Raw genomic sequence first — 25,968 nt, 5'->3', positions numbered from 1 at the left:
CCTCTACACCTAGACCGGTGACAGTGACAAGGGGACGTCCTCTACACCTAGACCAGTGACAGGGGGACGTCCTCTACACCTAGACCGGTGACAGGGGGACGTCCTCTACACCTAGACCGGGGACAGTGACAAGGGGACATCCTCTACACCTAGACCGGGGACAGTGACAAGGGGACGTCCTCTACACCTAGACCGGTGACAGTGACAAGGGGACGTCCTCTACACCTAGACCGGGGACAGTGACAAGGGGACGTCCTCTACACCTAGACCAGTGACAAGGGGACGTCCTCTACACCTAGACCAGTGATAGTGACAAGGGGATGTCCTCTACACCTAGGACAGTGACAAGGGGACGTCCTCTACACCTAGACCGGTGACAGGGGGACGTCCTCTACATCTAGACCGGTGACAGTGACAAGGGGACGTCCTCTACACCTAGGCCAGTGACAAAGGGACGTCCTCTACACCTAGACCGGTGACAGGGGGACGTCCTCTACATCTAGACCGGTGACAGTGACAAGGGGACGTCCTCTACACCTAGGCCAGTGACAAAGGGACGTCCTCTACACCTAGACCGGTGACAAGGGGACGTCCTCTACACCTAGACCGGGGACAGTGACAAGGGGACGTCCTCTACACCTACACCGGTGACACTGACAAGGGGACGTCCTCTACACCTAGGCCAGTGACAAAGGGACGTCCTCTACACCTAGACCAGTGACAAGGGGACGTCCTCTACACCTAGACCGGTGACAGTGACAAGGAGACGTCCTCTACACCTAGACCAGTGACAGTGACAAGGAGACGTCCTCTACACCTAGACCGGTGACAGTGACAAGGGGACGTCCTCTACACCTAGACCGGGGACAGTGACAAGGGGACGTCCTCTACACCTAGACCAGTGACAAGGGGACGTCCTGTACACCTAGACCAGTGACACTGACAAGGGGACGTCCTCTACACCTAGACCGGTGACAGTGACAAGGGGACGTCCTCTACACCTAGGCCAGTGACAGGGGGACGTCCTCTACACCTAGGCCAGTGACAAGGGGACGTCCTGTACACCTAGACCAGTGACACTGACAAGGGGACGTCCTCTACACCTAGACCAGTGACACTGACAAGGGGACGTCCTCTACACCTAGACCAGTGACAGTGACAAGGGGACGTCCTCTACACCTAGGCCAGTGACGTCCTCAATGTCTGGAGGAGAGAAAGTTTCACCAACAGAAGGGGATTCTTTACAGTAAGAACAGCGAAGCTCTGGGACTCGCTATCACAGGACATGGTCATGGTGGATTCATTGGACAAGTACAAAGAGGGCCTGTATCACTCTTGAAGAGAAAAATTTCAGGTTATGGATTTTAGATTCTGTTAACCCTTTATGGATGTAGAGCACTTTGTATGTTAATGCTTTAAGATTGATTGCTTTTTCCATATTTTCCTTCCCAGTCATCCATTATTTTTTCTGTCAGTATAGCTGTCTGAGGGCTTATTGGGACATCCTATGGCCACACACTTTGCCTCGCTGCTGGGCTTCCAGCTGACATTTTTTGACATTATAATGCTCACCCACACATACAATCACCATCATATCCAGACTAGCAGCCACCTAATAGGATCGTCCCCAGTATTGTGATCCCTTCCATAGATTACATTTACATGGACCGCCTTTTACCCCATTCATTCTTGCTGCATTGTCTTTTGCCAATGAGACAACACAGGATTGGCCGTAAGTTACTGGGATATCGACAGACTCCAACCTGAAGCTGCTGGTCTTACTGGTCGGCCCGCTCAGGACCACAGACATACCAAAGAAACCCAAATAGACATGGTGGAATCACATTCTGGGATCAGCCCATCACATCCTTTATATAGGGAAAATGATGCAAGTGAATACAAATTATAATGTATTTAAATAGAGATTAGATTGAGCATTTCACAGCAAGGATACAAAGAACAAGAATCCTGATAATGTCTGGGCAAGCTGATAAATACGCCGTATACTGATCAGTAACTGGACAGAGAAGAATCGAAGCAAATAGAAGGCGTCTGATGGACGAGCCACGGCGGGAAACGTCGTCACTAGTCGGCCATTCCCTTCCTTTGGGTCCCACTTTCCAGCTCATTATTGATGTGAATGGACTCGCTGCAGTTCTGTTTTCGTCAGGTCCATGGGAATAAATAAAGTTTCAATGGCAGGACAGACATAAAGATGGCGGAGAGGAGCTAAAAATAATACAGTACATATAGAGCAGACACATAATGCATCTCGAGTGACAGACAAAATGCCAAGTCTTTAGATGGAGATTTTTTTTTTTTGTTTTTTTTAATTGAATATTTACATGAAAGACTCCTTACTAATTCCTCAAGCGTCTGCAGTCTCGGTGTCACATGTGGAAAGAAACATGCTGAGAAATAACACACATAATCCTGAGTCTGGAAGAAGAGCAGCATTGGAGAGCAAACGTTCCAGGGCATGTCCCACTTCTGCTCCACGTAGTGATCAGTAGGATGGAGAGGTGTATAAAACCAAAAAAAAAAAAAAATTAAAAACACTTGAAAAATACTTGTGTGGTAAAGGTCTATACAGTATTGTCAAACAGCACCAACTCTGTTCATTATTTACACCGCAGGTAGCAGGGGCGAGCAGACGGGTCTGGATCCATTCAGCCATGTCACGAGAGTCAAGTAGCCCATGAACAGAAGACAAGAAACTCAGATCTCCTCGAGGACCGACTCCGATATGGACACTGCCTCTAAACTATCACCCACAACAGGAAAATTAAAGAAAAAAAACCTTCATCCATGGCCAAACCTAAGGGCCAGTGGTCGCTGATATTCTAACTACTACTTATAGCCCTGTTCTGGGCTCTGCCACTTATAGGATGTGTGAATAAGCAGCACAGCAAAGGCCACTTCGACATGAACGGACAAAATCTATGTAAAATGGATCTACTCATTATAATTGGTTGGTGTGGGGTCTGTTTATTATTCTTCACAGACAGCACTAGGATTAAAAAAAAATAATAATAATAATATCATCATCATCATCAATCATTGACGTGATTAAGCCCCAAATCCGGACAGGACTCTTACAAGAGTTAATGAGAATCCTCCTAACCCCACCCACACACCGCGATTGGCTGCTCTCCCCGTATTGAGAGTCACCCTTGTGTGTGCGGAGCGGTCAGGACTCTCGCCATCATGGTCAGTTAACCCTTTCTAGTCTGCTCTGCGAAACATGGTTTGAAAAAAATAAAATGTAGAAAAAAATAAAATGTAAAAAAAAAAATTTTTACAAAAAAAAAATTGAATAAAAACTAAGAAACAAGAAAATTCCCGATATTCACATATAAAATAATAATAATAAAAAAAAAGCGTTGGGTGTCTGTGGTAGTTTAAGTGCAGGTTTTCAGGGGGAGTCGGGTCCGTGCAGGAGATGTTACGTCTTCACAGATCTAGAGAGAAAAAGGAAACACAATGAATGAAAGACGTCCTAACACAACCCGGTAAGTGAGAGAAAGCGTTCTATAAATCCGCCATCGCGTAGCACAGCAGTATGTAGCAGGATTTTACGGCCCCATTTATGATGCAGATAGAAGTCTTCCTCTAGTCTGCAGGGCATAGTGTGTGGCATGGTTGGGGAACCTGCAGACAATCACAATTACACCCTGGTCTTAGCTCAGAAAATCTGCAACAAAATCCAGTGGCAGAAAAAAAATAAATAAAAAAAAATTCAATAAATAGAGATTCTTCTTGTCCTGCACATGATGGTTATTCCCGCACAGTTGTTAACCTTTTACCGTCTGCAGCGTGTTAATCTATTCAGCTCCCCCTAACCTAACGTGCGCCTCTTGGTGCAGGTTTCCAGACATGTAAATCTTACTGTGTGTGAATAATTCTGCACTTTATGGACATCGGGATCCACAATTATTGTGAATCAGCAGAAGGTCCCCAAGTCCGCACTGCAGGTGCCGGCCAGACCCCACGGTGCTCAGCTAAGACTTTCCGCCCCTCTGTTTCACCCATTTGTTGGGGTCTGGGTGCAGATAAGTCAAGTTTTACAAAACAGTTACAATTGAAATATTTACAGTTTTTCCTTAGAAGGGTTAAACTTACATTTTTCTTTCTTCCATGCGGAACATGGGTCTTTCCGTGGAGCTTCCTTGTCGCTTGCAGTTGGGTTCGTGGTCATCGCCCCCCGTGTAACTACCGTGCTCAAGTTTCCGTTTCCTACTGTTCTCATAATGGTGGTGGTTAAACCTTCCATGGTGATGATGAGAGTCAGAGTGTCGTGAGAAAGAAGAGTAGTGAGAATGTTTACTGCCGTAGCCGCCATGATCCCGCCTGTCTCTAGAGGAATAATTGTACCAGTTGTCCCTATGATATTTGGAATCCCTGTAGTGATAGTCTCGGCTGTCGTAGGAGACTCTGTCCCGATCATCCCTATAAGAAGAATGAAAATGATCCCCTCGATGTCTGCTGTAGTGGTTCCGGTCACGGCTGTGAGAGCGATCCCGCCTAGACGTGTAGCGATACTGATCGTCCATTTTCCCTCTGCTCCTTGACCGATGCCTCTCATGGTTCCTGTGACTTTCGCTTCCTCGAGAGAAATGATTCCTGTGTTTGTATTCATCATTGTGATAGTGTTTATACCGATCATACCTCGAGCCGTCTTTGCTGCAGGAATACAGTTCACTCTTGCGAGAGTCCTTCTCGTGCCTTGAGCGCGATCTCTCGCTGCAGCCATGTTTCCTGTCACTATGTCCATTGTGGGATGAGTAATCATTTCCATTTTTCACGTCTTGAGGTGTAGTGCTAGCTTCCCTTTGGTGCTCCGCAGGTGCACAAGATGGCGACAATCCATTCTGATGATTCTCAGAATTTTCTACATTGTGCACCGGAGAATCTTCCGGACCAACGGCCAAATTCTCATGTTCTGTATTCTGCAAACTAAAGAGAAAGAGACTCCATAAGAAACATTTACACCAATAGCTATAAATGTAGTCGTCTCATGGCGTCGTCTACTTACACTTCTACTTCTGCCCGGTCACACTCAGGCTCATGAGATATGGCTGCTGTCTCTTCCTTGGTCACAGTTTGGAGGTCAACCTAAGGTCAAAGTAGAAATAAATTAATTTACAGAAAGTTCTTAATAAAAGCAATAGATGGCATATTACTTGGAGTGATCAGACCCGGACAATGTCATAGCCAAGGCAGCCAAAAGATGGAAACTAGCACATGTGCAATGGTGCGCTGACACACAGGTCAGGTCACATGACCCCTCTATCAGCAGCCATATTGGAAAAGCTTTTGAGCTCCACAGATGTCACAGCCCAACTTGGGAGTGAGTATCGTACATATCTGCAGGACCTTGCACGATCCCCTTCTGTTCTGCATTTAACTACATCTCAGGGGACCTTTCATCAACTTTTCTAGTATGTTCCCCAGTTTCAGAGATATTGGTGCAGTTAGTTTCAGCACCAACATCCCTGCACTGTCAGAAGGGCCGCTGTTACAGCCAAGTCAACGATGGGCAATGAGGAACAAGCCCATAAAAGTGCAGCGTACTTACTTCTAGAGAGCCATTGAGTTTAGGAGGACTTGCAGCATTCGTGGACTGGTCGGTCTCCAGGTCTTCTGGATTAGATTTGGACGCCCCCTGCTCTTCTTTTGTAACACAGTCCCCATTTACATCAATGGCAGAATGTCCATTAGGAATAACAGATCCGTTCACCAGGTTGCTGGATCTGCTTTTCCTGAAGCCTTTACTCTCCTCTTCAGATTCCTCTGATGACTCGGCCCCATAAGGAACCAACATGGTGGAAGATACTACAGAATTGGCACTGGCCAAAGGTCCGCGGTTCAATTTATAGGGGAGGTCAACAGTGGAGGAAGGGGCGACAGAGGTAGACTGGGCTGGGGCGTTCTGTTTCATTTCGGAGGAGGGGGTCTCTTGTGAAGGGAGAGGTTTATTGATGTTCACAATGATTTTTTGCTTTTTGCTGTTTATAGTCATTTGCCTGTTTATGGGCAGGGGGCCGATACATCTTTTAATAATGCCGCCATTTATTCCAGAACCGTTGAGAGAAGTTTTTGGTGAACGATTTCCATTCATGTTCTTTACATTCTACAAAATAATAGAATTGTTATATATTTTCATGATCTGCAGAGTTAGTACTAAGAACAAATAGCCAGCGATAAGGAGGAGATTAAAAAAGACCTGAAAAGAGAAAGAAGAGCAGCTGCAGTACGGGAATGATGAAATGCAAGCAAACCGGGTGACAGACGAGAGGGCCACATGCAAAAAAGATATCCCATATATTGGTGGGTGTGGGGCACCGTCATGTACGGGATCATCTTAGGGCCGCGGCCCCACATTGCATTAACAGCTTTATTGAGCCAAAGATTGGAGAGGATTGAGCAGAAGAAAGAAGTACAAGAACTTACTACATAAAACAGACCACAGACAAATAGAGGAATTATTGGTACGACTGACTTAAAGGGGGCTGTCCCAGGATCACAATCTACCAAATAGCCCTTATCCAATGGCTAAGCAGCTGAATCCTGGGGGTCCCCACTGAGTGTGAGAATGGGACTCCCTCCCATATCCCCCCTCCGCATGTGGTAGTCACACACGTCCTCTGCCACACAAGTGACTGGTACTTTATCTGAAGAATATAGGATCCCATTCACTTGACTGGTGACTTCCACACCATTAGGATGCCAGTGATCAGACATTTATCAACGATGCTCGTGGGACAGGCGCCTTCAAAGGGATCCTATCATTCAGACATTTTTTTCTAAGTACCATGTTGGAATAGCCTTAAGAAAGGCTATTTGTCTCCTACCTTTTGTTGTCTTCTCCGTGCCGCTGTTCGCCTACAATCCGGGTTCTTGTTGGTATGTAAATTAGCTCTCTTGCAGCACTGGGGGTGGGCCCCAGCACTCAGACAGCACTGGGGCGTCCCCAATGCTGCGAGAGAACTCTCTCCAGCGCCACCTCCTCTTCTTCAGTAGCGTCATCTTCAGTCTCTTCTTCCGGCGGTGGCTTGTAACTTCTAAGGCCTCCGGCCTTGGGCAGAGTGGACTGCGCACGCCCACAGGCCACGAGAAAATGGCCACTTTCATAGTATTGTAAGCGGCCATTTTCTTGGGGCCTGTGGGCATGCGCAGTCTGCTGTGCCCAAGGCCTAGAAGTAAGACGACACCGCTGGAAGAAGAGAATGAAGAGGCCATTCCTGATGAAGATGGTGGCGGCGCTGGAGAAAGTTCTCTCGCAGCATTGGGGACGCCCCCAGTGTTACGAGAGAGCTAGTTTGCTTACTGAGAGAAATCGGGATTGTAGGCGAACGGTGGTGCGGAGAAGACGACGAAAGATAGGAGAATAATAGACTTAAGAAAGCCTTTTAAAAAGTACTTATTAAAATGATCCTATCATTCAGACGGCATTTTTTCTATTTTTTGTAAATTCACCCTTGTTAATAAACATGGTCTATCCATAGGACAGAGTGTATGAGATCCAATCTTACTTTGATGAGCTGGGGTCCTATGAAATCAGACTTTGTGCCCCCAACTTGATGGCTGCTACTGGGCTGAGGAGAGTTGGGGCTGGCAGACTGATGAGAGTAAGGCGGGTCTCCGCTCTGCACATTCTGGGATCTTGAAGAATAAAGGAAAAATAAAAACAAAAGAATTAAAACTTTAAAATAAGAAAAAGAATGGAATGTTTTGTAATAACTAAAGACAAAGGTAACGCACATACCGGATATAAAATAGAAGGTACGCCTGCTGGTTGAGCACGGTCCGGATGTCGGCGCTGGACACGATGGAGTCATTCATTAAGTACCATTGGTCGTTACTGGCCTGGAAGAAAAAAAAAAAAAAAATTACTGGTATTACACAACAGGACGTCAAGTTTCAAGAAACCATCTAAAGCTGAAATAAGTGAATGTCATGATTCTCAATCTGAGTCCAATGGAATATTCTGCAGAGGGGAGAGGTCGCTAACAGATTCACAGAGCCATAAAAAAAGGATCCACTAGATCACTCAAACCCATTACAATAATAGTAAACCCACAGCACATCAAAACAGGATTTATTATTATTCCTTCCCCATGATACGCATGTGCAGTGGAGAGAAGAAAAGGACACAAAGTCTTAGAGGTTATATCGTGTACCGGCCAATGTTCTATCAGTACTTTGCCCTATAGGGTGGACAGGATAATAGGGTGGCGGTACAGGGGAGAAACAATAGAGCTGTAGTGATGTCACTGGACTCTGCGGTAATATATGATGAATGCTCACCTTTATATAGCAGAAATAATGGCCGGTGTGACAGCTCAGGCCTGTATGTACAAGGACAGCATATAAAGAGTACATGATGGGTTCTCCATGAGGGTTGGATGTGTATGGACGGAGGTTAAGATATTCTGGGTACTTTATTTCCTAAACAGAAGCAATCAACATGCATTAGGAGCCTGTACATACATGATATAGCGCCAACATATTCCACAGCGTGCTGATCAGAAAGGTACAACATGGGAAAAAAATAAATGCACCGTCTCCACATGAGATGCTGAAGGTGTTCGGAAGTTCACAGGAACTTTAGAAAACTCCTTTAGGACCGAATATGCCGCGATTTGCCTGCGGCGTTTTACAGTAACAGCAAAGTGGATGGGATTCACGTTAAAATCCACAGCGCGGTTTTGGAAATCACAGCATGTTAATTATATCTATGGAAATGCCGGCGGCTTTACCGTATATAGAATGGTAAAGTCCACGAGGAAAACTCTGAACTTTCTGTTCAAAGTGTTGCAGGTAGAACCCAGATGTGTTCCCGTAGCGCTTTAGCGCGGAGTTTCCAGACCATGGGGCCTTAGGGTATGTTCACACAATCATCCTGCAATGGGAAGCAGATGATATTTTTCTCTGATTTCTCCAGCTAGAGGGAAAAATAAACCTCATACGATCTCTACAAGTGGATTCCACCTGAGCACTCCCATGGAAATACATTGGTGATTGGGATCACCAGCACACAAATACGCACGCAGATACACAGGATGTCACATAGTAACTGGCACGTATGCCGAACAATGGGAGGGATTCATCTGAATTGGCATTTCCTACGCCATTCTTTATAGTCTCCTCTCCCCTGCACTAGATTAAGATGCGCCTAATGTTATAAGGCAAATCTGCTCCCAGTGCACCAGAATCTCAGATCTACACCAGCTCCTAAAGGGCATTATGGTAAGTCTGCTGAGCCCCCTCCCCACTTTTTATAAAAGTATTGTGTTGTCTGCAAATGTATCAAAGGCCACAAATACAACAAAGTATCAAAATATGGAGGGGGGGGGGGGGGTCCGCAGCAAAGACAAAGTTACCTTTGACAGTTTTCCACCGCTGAAGCTTGCAAACCTCTTCAAGGACAACGTCAGCACATTCGAGATTCGATGTATTGTAAATCTCTTTGTTGCAGTAACCAATTGTTTACACCTTAGAAGAAATAAGGGGTGAAATGTTAATATCTTGGCCCATAAACACGGCACATGACAAGCAATTGTGAGAAGACAATATCAGTTCTAAGGGTAAGTGTGAAAGCCTTGGCTCTTCCACAAGACATTGAGCATGCTGGAGATACAGTATGTACGACTGTCTAAATCTAAATGGTGTATTAGGTTCTAAGTGACACTGCGGGATCCACAAATCTGACAATCCTGCCTGTTCACATGACAGATTTTTCCTGAAAGTCACAAATAAATTGGCAAGTGGGTGTGTCCATGACTTGTGTGACAAAGTACTGAATGAACAGGGCCAGAAGGTCAATGAGAAATAAAGACCATCCATGTTGGAGGAGATGGATCTCAGCAGGCTGAACTTACTTGCTGCAGTTGTATGCATTGTCCCCATCCAGCTGTTCTGCTTTTACAAATTGCTCCAGAGCTTTATTCACACTGTGGGAAGTCTACAGAGGAAAAAACAAAGATTATATTGTGAACAGATGCTTTATCAGCACAGCAGACACATTCACCATCGGATGTTTTGGTTCACACGAATCCGAGATATTTCGCAAAGAGAACAAGAAAGTTAATGGGGTTTGTCCCGGGATTATTAATTTACGGCGTGTCCTTAGGATAGGCCAGAAATATCTGACCAGTGGGTAGCACAGAAAATGGCGACTGGAGGGGGATGCTCTGTGCACTGCCTAGTGGCAGGGGCAGGTACTGCAGCTCAGGTCCCAGTGACCCCCCAATTAGGAAATCCCGCCTCAATAGACTTGTATTTCTTGCTTTGTTATCATTTATTATCCAGAGCGTGACAACAAGGCCTCTTGCTTTGGAGGATGTCGCACATCTGAGCATTACACAGACTGCCCACTCATTCTAATGGAGACTGTGATACTTCTTTGTGTATTTGCTGTCAGGGCCCCCCATGCATTATAGCTTATCCGCCACCCAAGGACCTTCTAACAAAAAGGAAATGCCCAACATGTGACATGATTTAAGCCTTAAATAGTCATGCAAGTTTAGTACCTTTATCTCCAGAGGGATATCAAGATATTCATCGTAGGTATCAGAGACGGACTTACAATTTAGACATTTCACTGTAAGAACAGAAGAAACACAAACATTAAGTGGGAAGGCTAAAGCGCTCCATGTACTGCATGAACACAAGTCCTGTGAATAGCACATCTTACCCCGAGAGCGCAGACAACCACCAAATATCTGATGTATAAAGGTTGTCGTCTGTGTGTGTCTATCCAGGCTGAAACAGAAGAAACGCACAGATTAGGCCACAGGACTAGAGAACGTTTTTTCTATGATTGACCCCTTAGACCATACATTGGTATATAGACGGATTACAGTCCTTGATATAGCCATAGGTTGTGGGGTAAGTGACCCAACCCAGCTATCGGTGAGTAACCCTGCCAGCGGCATAGGACAGTAATTCAATGGAGGTAACCAATGGGCGAGCCTGTGCACCCCTACCTGGCCCTTGCAGCCTGCAAGAAGTGTCCTATTGACAGCAGCAGAGGCGTCTGCCTACAAAGAGGAGACAGAAATGAGGGATCTATGGCTGATGGACCTTTGCTATCCGTTGCTACATCTGAGCACTGCAGTCTAAGTAGACTCAAAGTTATGGCTGTGGCTTAGTTGTTTGTTTCTATGGTCAATGCCAGGTGAGGCGCGCATGCGTGCAGCACAAATTATACGTTGCATTGGAACCATGCTAGGTCACCACTTTTACATCACTTTCTATACCTCTTTTTGGAAGCCAAGGGATATATATGGCTCTTACAGCATTCCCTGTGCAGGATAAATAGGAAGTGGATTTTACAGCATCGGATGGTTTGCTGCGCGGAAATATCAAATATTCTTTTAAATTTTCCTCATCGATGCATTTCATATGGGAAGATTATGATTTTTAACAGAAACTTCTGACTTTAGGTCCTGACCTGGCTGCACATCGGCAACTACTTCCCGATAATTTTGGACTAAGAGCAGAAAGCTGCCATTACATACAGGGCGCGGTCACCAGTTGTCTCCATCCACAGGGTGCCCAAAATGCCATGGAGAAGGTAACGCCATGCAGCAACAGGAATAGTAAGACTTAAGGCCCCCAAGCACATGAGAGTGTTTATTTGAGGAGGGGCAGAGTTTACGGCACAGAATGTACTCGGACGGCTCAGAATGTCACCCGACTGCATTCTGCTGCCATCACCTCTATGGGCCCTGACCATCCACTCTGATCCGATGAAATGAACAAGGCTTGGACCCACCGTATTTTCATCAGACCAGACCAGACCATCAGACACCCCCTTGGATGGCACACTTGGACATGTGCATGGAGCCTTAAGGCCTTGAAAAGACAGCGGTCATTGGGCTGCACACTTGGTTGTTTGTATGGGACTTCAATATAGGCATTGGCTCTGTCTATGGAAATGAAATGACTTCAACAAAACAAGGAATAGGCTCAATTGTCAGTACAAATATTTGGAGGAGGCGCGAGTCCTCGCATTGTCCTGAGAAGACTGGGTCTATACAGCAATATATATCATACTAAGATCGCCGGGCAGGTGCAGTCATAGGAGATAGAAAGACATTATTGCGTCTTATTTCTGTGGAGCCGCTTGAGACTATATTTTTCCAGTCTGTCTGTGAGGACCAGCAATGGGCGATGTTACACAATGGCACATTGCACAATAATGCTGCCATTATATAAAACGTATTGTAAGGAGTAAATGTCACTTACTTAGAGCAGCCTCTGAGACAGGATTTTTGCATTTCTTCTACCGTATATCTAAGAAATTCATGAGCATCTTCTTGGCTCCCGTAACGGAAATGCTTTGCAATACCTAAAACAGATGGGAAAAATTAATATGTGGATTCCTGATCTACTGAACGGCCAGCCTTGGAATAAGAACTGAAGCGAAATACACAAAGTAATAAAGGCAGATCTAAAAAGTAAAACCAAAAAGGACTGTGTAAAGAACACGGTAGACCTCTCCTCTATCAGGGCTGGAGAGTTGGTAGGCCTAACCACTGACTTCCACAACTCCTTTATAAATGGCTGACACATGACCAGCTGGAAGTAGTAGTTCCTCTCATTCATGTAACGTAGGACTACAGAGATGTGAATGCCTAGTTCTCCGTGGTTTACCACTTTGTGGCCATATGGCTGTGGTTCATAAACGCTTCTACTCACAGCGGATGGCGGAATATCTAATAGGGAAGAAACTTACAGAAGGTTTTGTTGTGGCAGCGATATCCTATGACCATACAACTTGGGAATTCACAAGGTCTTTGAGCCATTCTGACTACATAGCTAGGTGCAGGACAGAAATGAAGGACCAGAATTCAATGATTAAGAGGTGCGTCCCTTTGCTATATTCCATATGGTGTATGCATGATAGACAGGGCAGGATCTAGGATCCCTTCGGTGCTTTAAGCTTGGTTAGGCAATGATATGTACAGAAACTTACGTCTAAGATCATTGATAACACTAGTAGGTTTGACGACTCCTCCGGAGTTACATAGCGCCTGGGCTACATGAGACTGCATCACACACATCATACAGAAGTCTTGTTCGCGACCTATAAAGGAAAGGGAAGGAAGAAAAATATAAGCAACTGGAAAGAAAATGATTACACAAAACACCATTCCTGTGTTTCACTATGGACTTAAATGAGCCCGGGGAAGGTCTGAGAGTCTGCGGACCTGCAGCAGTCACTTGGACATCTACATCAGCTAAGATGGCCTAAGCCTCGGGTAATCTCCCCAATACAATACAGGACTCCAAGCAAAGATGCTCCACATTGCTCTTTCATAAGAAAAATAAAAAGTTTCTAGAACAGCTGACAAGTGACAGCTCCTCTGAGTGGGAACGCTTTGGAGTTTAAGTGACTGGATGTTACAAGCCTACAGCGATACAATCTGGTTTTGCATAGGACGTGCATTTAGTCTACAGCCATATACAGCACAACCCTACAGAGTAAAAGAGGTTATCCAGAATCTGAAAACTGATGTCCCCTTCGTAAGATAGGCCGGGGCCCGACTGCCAGGACTCCAGCAGATCATCTGCAAACCCAGCATTTGAGAGTCCCGTAACAATTGTCCCATACACTGGAGCAGACTCTGCAATACTCATATCAGACGCTATTCAGATAACAGTGAGTAAGCATTGAAGAAAGCGCAGTCATAGGGTGATGTGTTAGGGTGCTGGCAGCTAAATCTAAAGCGGACATCCTAATTTGCAGAAAGGACACCAATTTTCAAAACCTGAATAACCCCCAGACGGCTCAGCCAGTGATTGCATGGTTATAATGCAGTATATCGACTCAGGGCTTTGCCTACATTTACCTGCCCATGCATTGGTCAGAGCAAATAGTTGAAGGAAATCAAGTAAAATGGGAGTTTGCTTAAAGCGGTTTTCCAAGTGTTGACCTAACCCTAGTACAGGCCATCAATATCAGAGTGATGGGGAAGCGACTCCTGACACACCAATGGATTGCTTCATTTTATAGGCTCGGACAAGTGGTATGATCTTCACAATTTACCAGGCATTGTGCCATCCATGTAGCTGCTGCAGCTCAGTCCCATGTAAGTGAATGCAGCTGAGTGTCGTGCAGTACCAGTCCCAATTCCTATACGATGTACAGAGCTGAGTCTAATATAATTGGCCACCGTGCTCACTTGAGCTGGTCTACAGGTAATACTGAATTAAGGTGCTTAATATTCACCAGTAAAACACACTGTGGGCCCATTATATGGCTACCCTTACACAAAGTGGAACACTATGAAGTAGTAGGTTGCTACCCAGCCCATGTCTTGGATTATGTCTGTCCTATATATATAGGCCCTATCAGTAGACGACTGACCGCCTCCTTGAACAAGGGCCTTGTAAGCTCTGCGAATGGGAGGAGTGAGGGGCGGGTGAATGGTCACTGGGACCCCCTGCAGCACATCCAGAAACAGTCACCTGGGGTAGATCCGGGACGGCCGGTTTCTGTGCTTACAGGTCATACCACCCACCTAATGTGACTATATAATAATAAACTAGGTAGGTCGTTAAAGCCATCGAGTTTGTAATACGGATTAGACACTGCATGCTGTTTATTTGGGTATTTAATCGGCCCCTGTGGCCAGGCCAGGCTTTTCAGCAGGGGTGCCAGGAGCCAATCCCACACCAATTCGATATCAATGGCCTGAAGACATCAGGAAACCCCCTTCAAACATAACTATAGCCCTCTGAATAACATAAAGGGGTTACCAGAAAATCTGCCATGTTATTATTGACTACAGGCAACTCCAAAAAAAATCATGGTGCTATACAGGCATGGGGTCTCTGCTATACAGCTCAGTTTACAGAAGGAGAGGTAAATAAGGTGCGAGGAGGGCAGTATACGGGAATTATAGGAGTGCCTCAATATAGAAAAATCCCCCAAGCATTCAGAACAGATCCCATACCTGTATTTCATCTCAAGAGCTGGGCTTTACTGGGGTATAAAGGCACCGAGCTCGCCAGACTCCAGAAATACATCAGGGTGCCAATACTCCGACATACAGAGTACAGGCGGGCTACGGGGGCCTAGAGGATCTGAAGGGTAACTCAGTCTGAGATGTTCCACCTTAAGAATGCTTGGTATAGAAACAAACCAATAGAGATTGTTATTCGAGGTGGTAGTTGTTGGACATTGATGTGCAGAAAATATATACCTGCCCAAAATGATGGCTGTATCATCCAAATCCTGGGCTGCTCCTTGAGTCCAGGGCCAAAAAACTCCAAAATAGCTGGTAGGTGTTGAAGAGCAAGATAAACGTGAGCATTTGCTCTCCTGAGCCTTTGCTCAAGGAAGGACTTAAGTGTCGCAGCACAGCAGGGCAAGTTTGCTGACACTGGCAAGGATTATAGTGGACAAGTTTAGCAATAGGTTGCAATCTTGCTTGAAGCCAGTGCTGCTTAGCATCAAGAACTTACAGCTGGAAACATTAAAGGAAACGGGAGATCAGAGTAGAAATTGAATTGGAAAAAAAAGCAACCCACTTTCCTCCAATTTCCCTTGCTGCAGGCTTTCAGTCAGGTAAAAGTATTCTGTCTCACAGGGGTACATTCAGGCTGGATGTATATAGGACTAGGTTAGGTTAGGAGACGTGCCTGTAGGACACCATACCCCATACTATTATTTCCGAATACTGGCTGTTATCGTACTACAACACCCAGCATGCTACCACACCAGTACTGGGAATAACAGGCCACGAGTGGTCTTGCAGCAATAAAAGCTGAACAGGAGGCTGCGCGCTCAGGACCTCACTAACAGGCGTAGCAGAAGATGTCATACTCACAAGTCTTGGAGTGCTCTCGAGTGAGCATGTAGTTAGCAAGAGGGGCAGTGTATGTAAGACACTGCAGAACAGAGTTCACAAAGCAAGTATTGCCAAGGTTTTGGAGGCCAGCTCCAACCTTTTGTATCCGTTGCCATTTCAGTCTCAGCTTTTCTGCCGGGAAAAGGATCTTTTGTGGTGGATTTATGCCATCGCCAGGAACAGCCAGTGCTGCAGAGGAAAAACAGGGGAGAAGGTTAGTGACGTTAGTGAATGAAGCCTACGTCTATGTCTAAAAGGCAACTGCAAAAGAGACCGATCAACAGACATGTGCCAGTAATAAGGCCAGGGGTAGAATGACCAAGTGACGGGCAGTTTCCGAAATTCTCCACTGTGTCTGAGAGCTACAGTAGTATCTGAAGCTGTCAATAGCTTAGGAACCATATGCAGAGAGACAGACACATGGCCCCGAGTAAATGGTTAGGAAATAAGTCAGACTGTCCCCTATAACTAGATATTAAAACTTTACTGGACCTGCAGGCTGTAAGAGTCCCACGCCATTAATACATACAGAAGAATACCCCATTAGGGTGCAAGGCAACATACATGGCGCTGTGCCCACCTCCAGAGCATTGCACACCCTACAAACACCTGACTGGTGGGACTTGTCAAATTAAACCCAGTCAATATCACAGTCCCAGAAAATCCCACAGCAATATTATTCACACGCACATTATTTATCATTCGCCGGCCTGTAAAGGGGCAGCAACGCCAAAAATGTGCCATCATATTGTAAAAAAAATGTCTATTCTGCTCACTTTGTACTATAAAGCAATCTAGACCTGTTCTATCTTCTTATACATTTGGAAAGGGGCAATACAAGAACGTATGAGGTGCCAACATGGCAACCAAGAGTCTTATAGCAGTTACAGGAAACGTATGGCTATTTCTTAAGCATGACAATAACTGTGGACATGAGGTCGGTCTTACGTGGGTCAGTCTGCTCTGAAGGCACCGGCTTTTCAGGAACATAGGAGCTTGAGTAGACGGCAGCACCAGGTACGGGGCCAAGAGAGATTTTAGCTGGGGATGATACTATGCCCCAAATTGGAGATCCCGTGTCTTTGTCAGTTGACGGCGCCATTGGCTTGTATAGCTGGTTCCGGCATGCTGCAGTCACCGAAGACACTTTATCTATTATGGTCATGGCTTGACCCTGGGGGAAAAAAAAATAGGGAGGGAAAAAAAAAAAAAAAAAAAAAAAAAAAAAAGATATAAGATAAGCAAATACAAGATAAAATAAGATGTAATACAACATAAGAGCTAAGCAAATACAGTACTGATGGCGAATTTCATATACCAGGACAAAAATATTTCATGGTACAGACAAATCCTATATATCATATACCTCACACACTTCTTTCAGTTTGTAGCCGTCCATGATGACTTTGTCCCACACAACAAACATATAGATAGATAGAGTTAGTCAATCACATATCTCTAGTCACACCGACCCCAAGAGAACGAATGAGCGGGATTCAGGCCCTTCACCACTGTGCTGAACTAGAAGTGTCTAGGCCACAACCAGCCTTATAACATTATAGTAAAGGGCATTTGTGTGGCAGCAATTACTATGGGGGGCATTTGAGGGCAGGACAGCAAGCAGAGTAATACATGTAGTAGCTGAACAATCCTGTTAGGACACTGGGATGGGGAGAATGGTGTAAAAGTTGGGAACCCTGATATATCCATTGTAGTCTCAGGCCTTACTATAACTCCTAGGTAGCAGGCCCGCTGTCTCGGGGTCATGTGTGACGCAGACCTTTCCTTCACCCCTCATATTGAATCACTCGCACGTTCATGTCACCTCCACCTCAAAAACATCTCCGGAATACACCCTTTCCTTACCAGAGATACACTAAAGACACTTATTGTCTCTCTGATTCATTCTCGCCTTGACTACTGTAATTCCTTACTAATCGGTCTTCCCCTCACTAAACTCTCCCCTCTACAATCTATTCTGAATGCAGCGGCTCATCTATCAGGCTAGACGCTACGGCGAGGCATGCAGGGTTTTTCTGTCCGCTTGAGAAGTCGGACATCTTCTCTTGCGGACAGGGAAGGACGGGCACGGAGTGCAAAAGAACGCACCCGATGCCCATTCAAGTGAATGACAGGTGTCACGGACACATCTAGTGTCCGCTCCTAGTGTCCGTGACAGATTTTGAGCGGACACTACATGTCGGACACCGACGGTAGTGTGAACGCCCCCTAATAACAGTGTCTTAGGACTCAGCAGCTCTCCTGATCCCATTACACCACTGCCCAACCATTAAGGCTTAGTTCACACGTAAACTACGTGTGGCTTATTTTGGCACCGGAAAAAAACACTTCCTAATTAGGAAGCGTTCTTGGACCTTGGCCCGATTTTTGTGGAGTGTTTTTTTTTTTTGTAAAAACCACTTCCAACAAGGTCAGGCGGTTTTTCCCATCCCTTAAAGAGAACAGGCCGCAAAAAAATGTGTCGCGTTTTTTATCACGCGTTTTCTTGTAAAAAAAAAAAAAAAAAAAAGTGTTTTCATGCAAAAAAAAAAAACAGACGCGATTTCATGCAAAAAACGGCGACATGTTCTCATGCAAAAAAAAGCGTAATTTTTATGCAAAAAAAGAGCAACGCATTCTCATTAAAAAAAACCGCTCATTTTCTGCTTTCCATTCACTTCTATTGCTTTCTTCAGGTGGAAAACGCCTTAAGAAAGGTCATGTCGCTTCTTTTATCGCCTAGTGTAAAAAACCGCTAGTGAAAAAAAAAAATAAGCTATCCCTCTACATAGACCACCATTGTAAAGGGGCAGATTTTGAAGCAAAATCCACTGTCAAAATCCGCCTCTTTGCCCCCGTGTGAACTAGCCCTAACACATTGTAGTAAGGCTCTCCCAAGTCACAGCAGCAGATCTCACCTCTGTAAGTTTACCTGTCACCATTATTACTAGATGGCGGCACAGACCCAACAAAGGATCTGCTCATGTACGACCTGTGTCCTTGGTGAGATAACTGGATGTTACACTGTAGTAACCCTCAGGACAGGGAGGGTTTTGCTGTTGTGCATTGTCTGGACCTGATACTACTGCATAAAGCACCACGTTCTATCACTTCATACACTGATCACAGCCATGTATCACAGGACATAGAGAATCTGGAATATCCTATCTTATGTCTGGAGTATTTCTGCAGGTCTCTGTGTATTCAGTGGTAACGGACTACAAAGAAAACCTGTGTAGCGTGTTCCTGTAGTCACACAACCGTCCTCGCCAATAATCCTGACATACATACATACTTGTTGGGCTGGTTTCACACTAACAGTCTGAGCGAGCGCTTTATAAACAATATATATATATATATATATATATATATATATATATATATATATATATATGATAGATGCGTTAATAACTACATAATTATATGTAATATATAAGTAATCACACATCATAGTCATACATAAGGCACTGTATAAATAAACCCACTGAAAATCATATATGTGTAATATAAAAAAAATTATATATATGTACATTACACACACTATAAATATATATACTATAATAACTATATAGATTTATATAGCACACACCTCTATTCCACTATAGACATAGGTGACAGTATATACAGTATACACACGTTTATTACACTATAGACCTAGGTGACACAGGCCACCTCCCCCTGTCAGCCAGTGCACACAGCATATATATATATATTATACACACACACATTACACATATATACACTATATACATAGGTGAGACAGGCCACCTCCCCCTGTCAGGCAGCGCACACAGTATATATAGTATACACGCACATTACACACATATACACTATATACATTGGTGCCGCCTCCCCCCGTCAGGCAGCGCACACAGTATATTACACATATATACACTATAGACATAGGTGACACAGTATATATAGTACACACACACACACTATAGACCTAGCTGCCACCTCTCCCTGTCAGGCAGCGCATGGCTGTAGTATACAGCTGTAGTATACGGCTGTAGTATACGGCTGTAGTATACGGCGGCATGGCTGTAGTATATGGCGGCATGGCTGTAGTATATGGCTGTAGTATATGGCTGTAGTATACGGCTGTAGTATATGGCGGCATGGCTGTAGTATATGGCTGTAGTATATGGCTGTAGTATACGGCTGTAGTATATGGCGGCATGGCTGTAGTATATGGCTGTAGTATACGGCTGTAGTATACGGCTGTAGTATATGGCGGCATGGCTGTAGTATATGGCTGTAGTATACGGCTGTAGTATATGGCTGTAGTATACGGCTGTAGTATACGGCTGTAGTATATGGCGGCATGGCTGTAGTATATGGCTGTAGTATACGGCTGTAGTATATGGCGGCATGGCTGTAGTATATGGCTGTAGTATATGGCGGCATGGCTGTAGTATACGGCTGTAGTATATGGCGGCATGGCTGTAGTATATGGCTGTAGTATATGGCTGTAGTATATGGCTGTAGTATATGGTATATGGCTGTAGTATACGGCTGTAGTATGAGGCGCCCTCTCTCCTCCTCTTCCTCCGTCTCTTCTCCTTCCTCCTCTCCCTCGCACATGCTTCCTGCCGCCGCCGCCTCAGGCTCCCTCCATTCCCCGCCCGTGCCCCCCTCACCCCCTCGGCCTCATTCACAGCCACCACACCCCGCGGGCAGCTCTTGCTGTGCCAGCCGGATTGGCAGCGCGGAGCCGGTACAATGGGCAGAGCAGCGGGAGGGCCTAGAGAGCCGGCGCAGGCCTCACCATGGAGCCAGCTGAGCCCCGCGCCCCGGCCCGCCCCCTGGCCTTATATGCACGGTACCTTGGTCGGCGCAGCCGGTGTCAGACGGTCGGGCCGTCCCCGGGCGCCTCCATCGCCTCCTGTGCCTGCCGGGGGAAGGGTCTGAACAATGACGTGCTTCTTCCACCGCCTATATCCGGGTAACCACGGAAACGAGGAGGAACACTCAAAATGGGCGGGCCCGTGGCGAGACGTCATCGCGGCCCGTCCAGACAGCCAATCACAGCGCGTCACTTTCTATTCGCCGCTGTGTAAAACAAAGGTGTCGGCGGCAGCCTATCCTGGAGGAGGACATTGGTGACGTCACGGTGACGTGACCAGGCTCCTCCCCTGCGCTCTGGAAAGCACGTGACTTCCTATCGGGATTGTAGTGTCAGGGAATAGGCGGGAGAATGTAGCAGAGCTGACAGTGTGTGCAGTGCAGGGTGCAGTGTCGGAATAGGCGGGAGAATGTAGCAGAGCTGACTGTGTGTGCAGTGCAGGGTGCAGTGTCGGAATAGGCGGGAGAATGTAGCAGAGCTGACTGTGTGTGCAGTGCAGGGTGCAGTGTCGGAATAGGCGGGAGAATGTAGCAGAGCTGACTGTGTGTGCAGTGTGCAGTGTCGGAATAGGCGGGAGAATGTAGCAGAGCTGACTGTGCAGTGTAGGGTGCAGTGTCGGAATAGGCGGGAGAATGTAGCAGAGCTGACTGTGTGCAGTGCAGGGTGTAGTGTCGGAATAGGCGGGAGAATGTAGCAGAGCTGACAGTGTGTGCAGTGCAGGGTATAGTGTCAGGGAACAGGCGGGAGAATGTAGCAGAGCTGACTGTGTGCAGTGCAGGGTGTAGTGTCGGAATAGGCGGGAGAATGTAGCAGAGCTGACTGTGTGTGCAGGGTGTAGTGTCAGGGAATAGCGGGAGAATGTAGCAGAGCTGACTGTGTGTGCAGTGCAGGGTGTAGTGTCAGGGAATAGGTGGGAGAATGTAGCAGAGCTGACAGTGTGTGCAGTGCAGGGTGCAGTGTCGGAATAGGCGGGAGAATGTAGCAGAGCTGACAGTGTGTGCAGTGCAGGGTGTAGTGTCAGGGAATAGGCGGGAGAATGTAGCAGAGCTGACTGTGTGTGCAGTGCAGGGTGTAGTGTCAGGGAATAGGTGGGAGAATGTAGCAGAGCTGACCGTGTGTGCAGTGCAGGGTGTAGTGTCAGGGAATAGGCGGGAGAATGTAGCAGAGCTGACCGTGTGTGCAGTGCAGGGTGCAGTGTCAGGGAATAGGCGGGAGAATGTAGTAGAGCTGACTGTGTGCAGTGCAGGGTGCAGTGTCGGAATAGGCGGGAGAATGTAGCAGAGCTGACTGTGTGTGCAGTGCAGGGTGCAGTGTCAGGGAATAGGCGGGAGAATGTAGCAGAGCTGACTGTGTGTGCAGTGCAGGGTGCAGTGTCAGGGAATAGGCGGGAGAATGTAGCAGAGCTGACAGTGTGTGCAGTGCAGGGTGCAGTGTCAGGGAATAGGTGGGAGAATGTAGCAGAGCTGACTGTGTGCAGTGCAGGGTGCAGTGTCGGAATAGGCGGGAGAATGTAGCAGAGCTGACAGTGTGTGCAGTGCAGGGTGTAGTGTCAGGGAATAGGCGGGAGAATGTAGCAGAGCTGACTGTGTGTGCAGTGCAGGGTGTAGTGTCAGGGAATAGGTGGGAGAATGTAGCAGAGCTGACCGTGTGTGCAGTGCAGGGTGTAGTGTCAGGGAATAGGCGGGAGAATGTAGCAGAGCTGACTGTGTGTGCAGTGCAGGGTGCAGTGTCGGAATAGGCGGGAGAATGTAGCAGAGCTGACTGTGTGTGCAGTGCAGGGTGTAGTGTCAGGGAACAGGCGGGAGAATGTAGCAGAGCTGACTGTGTGTGCAGTGCAGGGTGCAGTGTCGGAACAGGCGGGAGAATGTAGCAGAGCTGACTGTGTGTGCAGTGCAGGGTGTAGTGTCAGGGAATAGGTGGGAGAATGTAGCAGAGCTGACCGTGTGTGCAGTGCAGGGTGTAGTGTCAGGGAATAGGCGGGAGAATGTAGCAGAGCTGACTGTGTGTGCAGTGTCAGGGAACAGGCGGGAGAATGTAGCAGAGCTGACTGTGTGTGCAGTGCAGGGTGCAGTGTCGGAATAGGCGGGAGAATGTAGCAGAGCTGACTGTGCAGTGCAGGGTGTAGTGTCAGGGAATAGGCGGGAGAATGTAGCAGAGCTGACTGTGTGTGCAGTGCAGGATGTAGTGTCAGGGAATAGGCGGGAGAATGTAGCAGAGCTGACTGTGTGTGCAGTGCAGGGTGCAGTGTCAGGGAACAGGCGGGAGAATGTAGCAGAGCTGACTGTGTGTGCAGTGCAGGGTGCAGTGTCGGAATAGGCGGGAGAATGTAGCAGAGCTGACTGTGTGTGCAGTGCAGGGTGCAGTGTCGGAATAGGCGGGAGAATGTAGCAGAGCTGACAGTGTGTGCAGTGCAGGGTGCAGTGTCAGGGAATAGGTGGGAGAATGTAGCAGAGCTGACTGTGTGTGCAGTGCAGGGTGCAGTGTCGGAATAGGCGGGAGAATGTAGCAGAGCTGACAGTGTGTGCAGTGCAGGGTGTAGTGTCAGGGAATAGGCGGGAGAATGTAGCAGAGTTGACTGTGTGTGCAGTGCAGGGTGTAGTGTCAGGGAATAGGTGGGAGAATGTAGCAGAGCTGACAGTGTGTGCAGTGCAGGGTGCAGTGTCAGGGAATAGGTGGGAGAATGTAGCAGAGCTGACCGTGTGTGCAGTGCAGGGTGTAGTGTCAGGGAATAGGCGGGAGAATGTAGCAGAGCTGACTGTGTGTGCAGTGCAGGGTGCAGTGTCGGAATAGGCGGGAGAATGTAGCAGAGCTGACTGTGTGTGCAGTGCAGGGTGTAGTGTCAGGGAATAGGCGGGAGCATGTAGCAGAGCTGACTGTGTGTGCAGTGCAGGGTGCAGTGTCGGAATAGGCGGGAGAATGTAGCAGAGCTGACTGTGTGTGCAGTGCAGGGTGTAGTGTCAGGGAATAGGCGGGAGAATGTAGCAGAGCTGACTGTGTGTGCAGTGCAGGGTGTAGTGTCAGGGAATAGGCGGGAGAATGTAGCAGAGCTGACTGTGTGTGCAGTGCAGGGTGTAGTGTCAGGGAATAGGTGGGAGAATGTAGCAGAGCTGACTGTGTGTGCAGTGCAGGGTGTAGTGTCAGGGAATAGCGGGAGAATGTAGCAGAGCTGACTGTGTGCAGTGCAGGGTGTAGTGTCAGGGAATAGGCGGGAGAATGTAGCAGAGCTGACAGTGTGTGCAGTGCAGGGTGTAGTGTCAGGGAATAGGCGGGAGAATGTAGCAGAGCTGACAGTGTGTGCAGTGCAGGGTGTAGTGTCAGGGAATAGCGGGAGAATGTAGCAGAGCTGACAGTGTGCAGTGCAGGGTGTAGTGTCAGGGAATAGGCGGGAGAATGTAGCAGAGCTGACAGTGTGTGCAGTGCAGGGTGTAGTGTCAGGGAATAGGTGGGAGAATGTAGCAGAGCTGACCGTGTGTGCAGTGCAGGGTGTAGTGTCAGGGAATAGGCGGGAGAATGTAGCAGAGCTGACTGTGTGTGCAGTGCAGGGTGCAGTGTCGGAATAGGCGGGAGAATGTAGCAGAGCTGACTGTGTGTGCAGTGCAGGGTGTAGTGTCAGGGAATAGGCGGGAGAATGTAGCAGAGCTGACAGTGTGTGCAGTGCAGGGTATAGTGTCAGGGAATAGGCGGGAGAATGTAGCAGAGCTGACTGTGTGCAGTGCAGGGTGCAGTGTCGGAATAGGCGGGAGAATGTAGCAGAGCTGACAGTGTGTGCAGTGCAGGGTGTAGTGTCAGGGAACAGGCGGGAGAATGTAGCAGAGCGGACTGTGTGTGCAGTGCAGGGTGCAGTGTCGGAATAGGCGGGAGAATGTAGCAGAGCTGACTGTGTGTGCAGTGCAGGGTGTAGTGTCAGGGAATAGCGGGAGAATGTAGCAGAGCTGACAGTGTGTGCAGTGCAGGGTATAGTGTCAGGGAACAGGCGGGAGAATGTAGCAGAGCTGACTGTGTGTGCAGTGCAGGGTGCAGTGTCGGAATAGGCGGGAGAATGTAGCAGAGCTGACTGTGTGCAGTGCAGGGTGTAGTGTCAGGGAATAGGTGGGAGAATGTAGCAGAGCTGACAGTGTGTGCAGTGCAGGGTATAGTGTCAGGGAACAGGCGGGAGAATGTAGCAGAGCTGACCGTGTGTGCAGTGCAGGGTGTAGTGTCAGGGAATAGCGGGAGAATGTAGCAGAGCTGACAGTGTGTGCAGTGCAGGGTGTAGTGTCAGGGAATAGGCGGGAGAATGTAGCAGAGCTGACAGTGTGTGCAGTGCAGGGTGTAGTGTCAGGGAATAGGCGGGAGAATGTAGCAGAGCTGACAGTGTGTGCAGTGCAGGGTGTAGTGTCAGGGAATAGCGGGAGAATGTAGCAGAGCTGACAGTGTGTGCAGTGCAGGGAACAGGTGAGAGAATGTAGCAGAGCTGACAGTGTGTGCAGGATGTAGTGTCAGGGAATAGGCGGGAGAATGTAGCAGAGCTGACTGTGTGCAATGCAGGGTGTAGTGTCAGGGAATAGGCGGGAGAATGTAGCAGAGCTGACTGTGTGCAATGCAGGGTGTAGTGTCAGGGAATAGGCGGGAGAATGTAGCAGAGCTGACTGTGTGCAATGCAGGGTGTAGTGTCAGGGAATAGGCGGGAGAATGTAGCAGAGCTGACAGTCTGTGCAGGCAGGGTGTAGTGTCAGATCTTGTGTTATAGAATATTATTCCATACAGGAGGATTTATAGACAGGAGAATGCACCCCTTCTGTAGGAATAGAAGTAGTGATCAAGATGGAGGACACAGGTCAAGCTCATTCATACAGTACAAACTACAACTACAGCTGAGAGAGAGAACTAGTGTAGCAGCTACATGGGAAGCTAACACATCCAGAAGTGGCAGAGATAAGGGCTGCAGTTGGCGCGTGTATTATGTCCGATGCGGTCTGCCAGCTGGGGCTCACACCAGTCACTTTTGGGAGGTCATGGCCGGTGCTCGGGGTAGCAGGGAGGATGATCTGCGTCTTTTCTGCCTTCTGTGTGTGAACACTGCATGTGATAGTGATGTAATGGCAGCCGGGTAAAAGAAATCTGCATGTGAATGGGTAACACAGGGAGGGCTCAGACTAAATCACTGACACAAGGAATCCTCTGACGTCACTGTGACAATCCCCTAATACCAGACAGTCACAGCCCCCCCCCCATGTACACAAAATAAAAGCAAGATACCAAACCAGCGAGAACGTG

The 25,968-nt window shown here is 47.3% G+C and overlaps 1 protein-coding gene across 1 annotated transcript; it reads right to left on the bottom strand.

Moving 5' to 3' along the window:
• Positions 1 to 1,876: 1,876 nt before the first annotated feature.
• Positions 1,877 to 20,795, bottom strand: USP42 (ubiquitin specific peptidase 42). Its single transcript, XM_075285011.1, has 16 exons — positions 20,693 to 20,795; positions 16,815 to 17,040; positions 15,846 to 16,055; positions 12,986 to 13,096; positions 12,256 to 12,358; positions 10,700 to 10,767; positions 10,536 to 10,606; positions 9,885 to 9,967; positions 9,387 to 9,498; positions 8,311 to 8,451; positions 7,769 to 7,869; positions 7,536 to 7,665; positions 5,579 to 6,133; positions 5,036 to 5,115; positions 4,123 to 4,956; positions 1,877 to 3,461 (listed from the first exon to the last, which is right to left on the bottom strand). Exons 2-16 carry the CDS (start codon positions 17,029 to 17,031, stop codon positions 3,446 to 3,448), a joined length of 2,832 nt encoding a protein of 943 aa, XP_075141112.1. The 5' UTR covers positions 17,032 to 17,040; positions 20,693 to 20,795; the 3' UTR covers positions 1,877 to 3,445.
• Positions 20,796 to 25,968: the final 5,173 nt, after the last annotated feature.

This window comes from Leptodactylus fuscus, chromosome 8 (genome assembly GCF_031893055.1).
Source record: "Leptodactylus fuscus isolate aLepFus1 chromosome 8, aLepFus1.hap2, whole genome shotgun sequence".
Classification (NCBI taxonomy): domain Eukaryota; kingdom Metazoa; phylum Chordata; class Amphibia; order Anura; family Leptodactylidae; genus Leptodactylus; species Leptodactylus fuscus.
The sequence above is the reverse complement of the archived record's forward strand: the minus strand, read 5'-3'. Positions and strand labels throughout refer to the sequence as shown.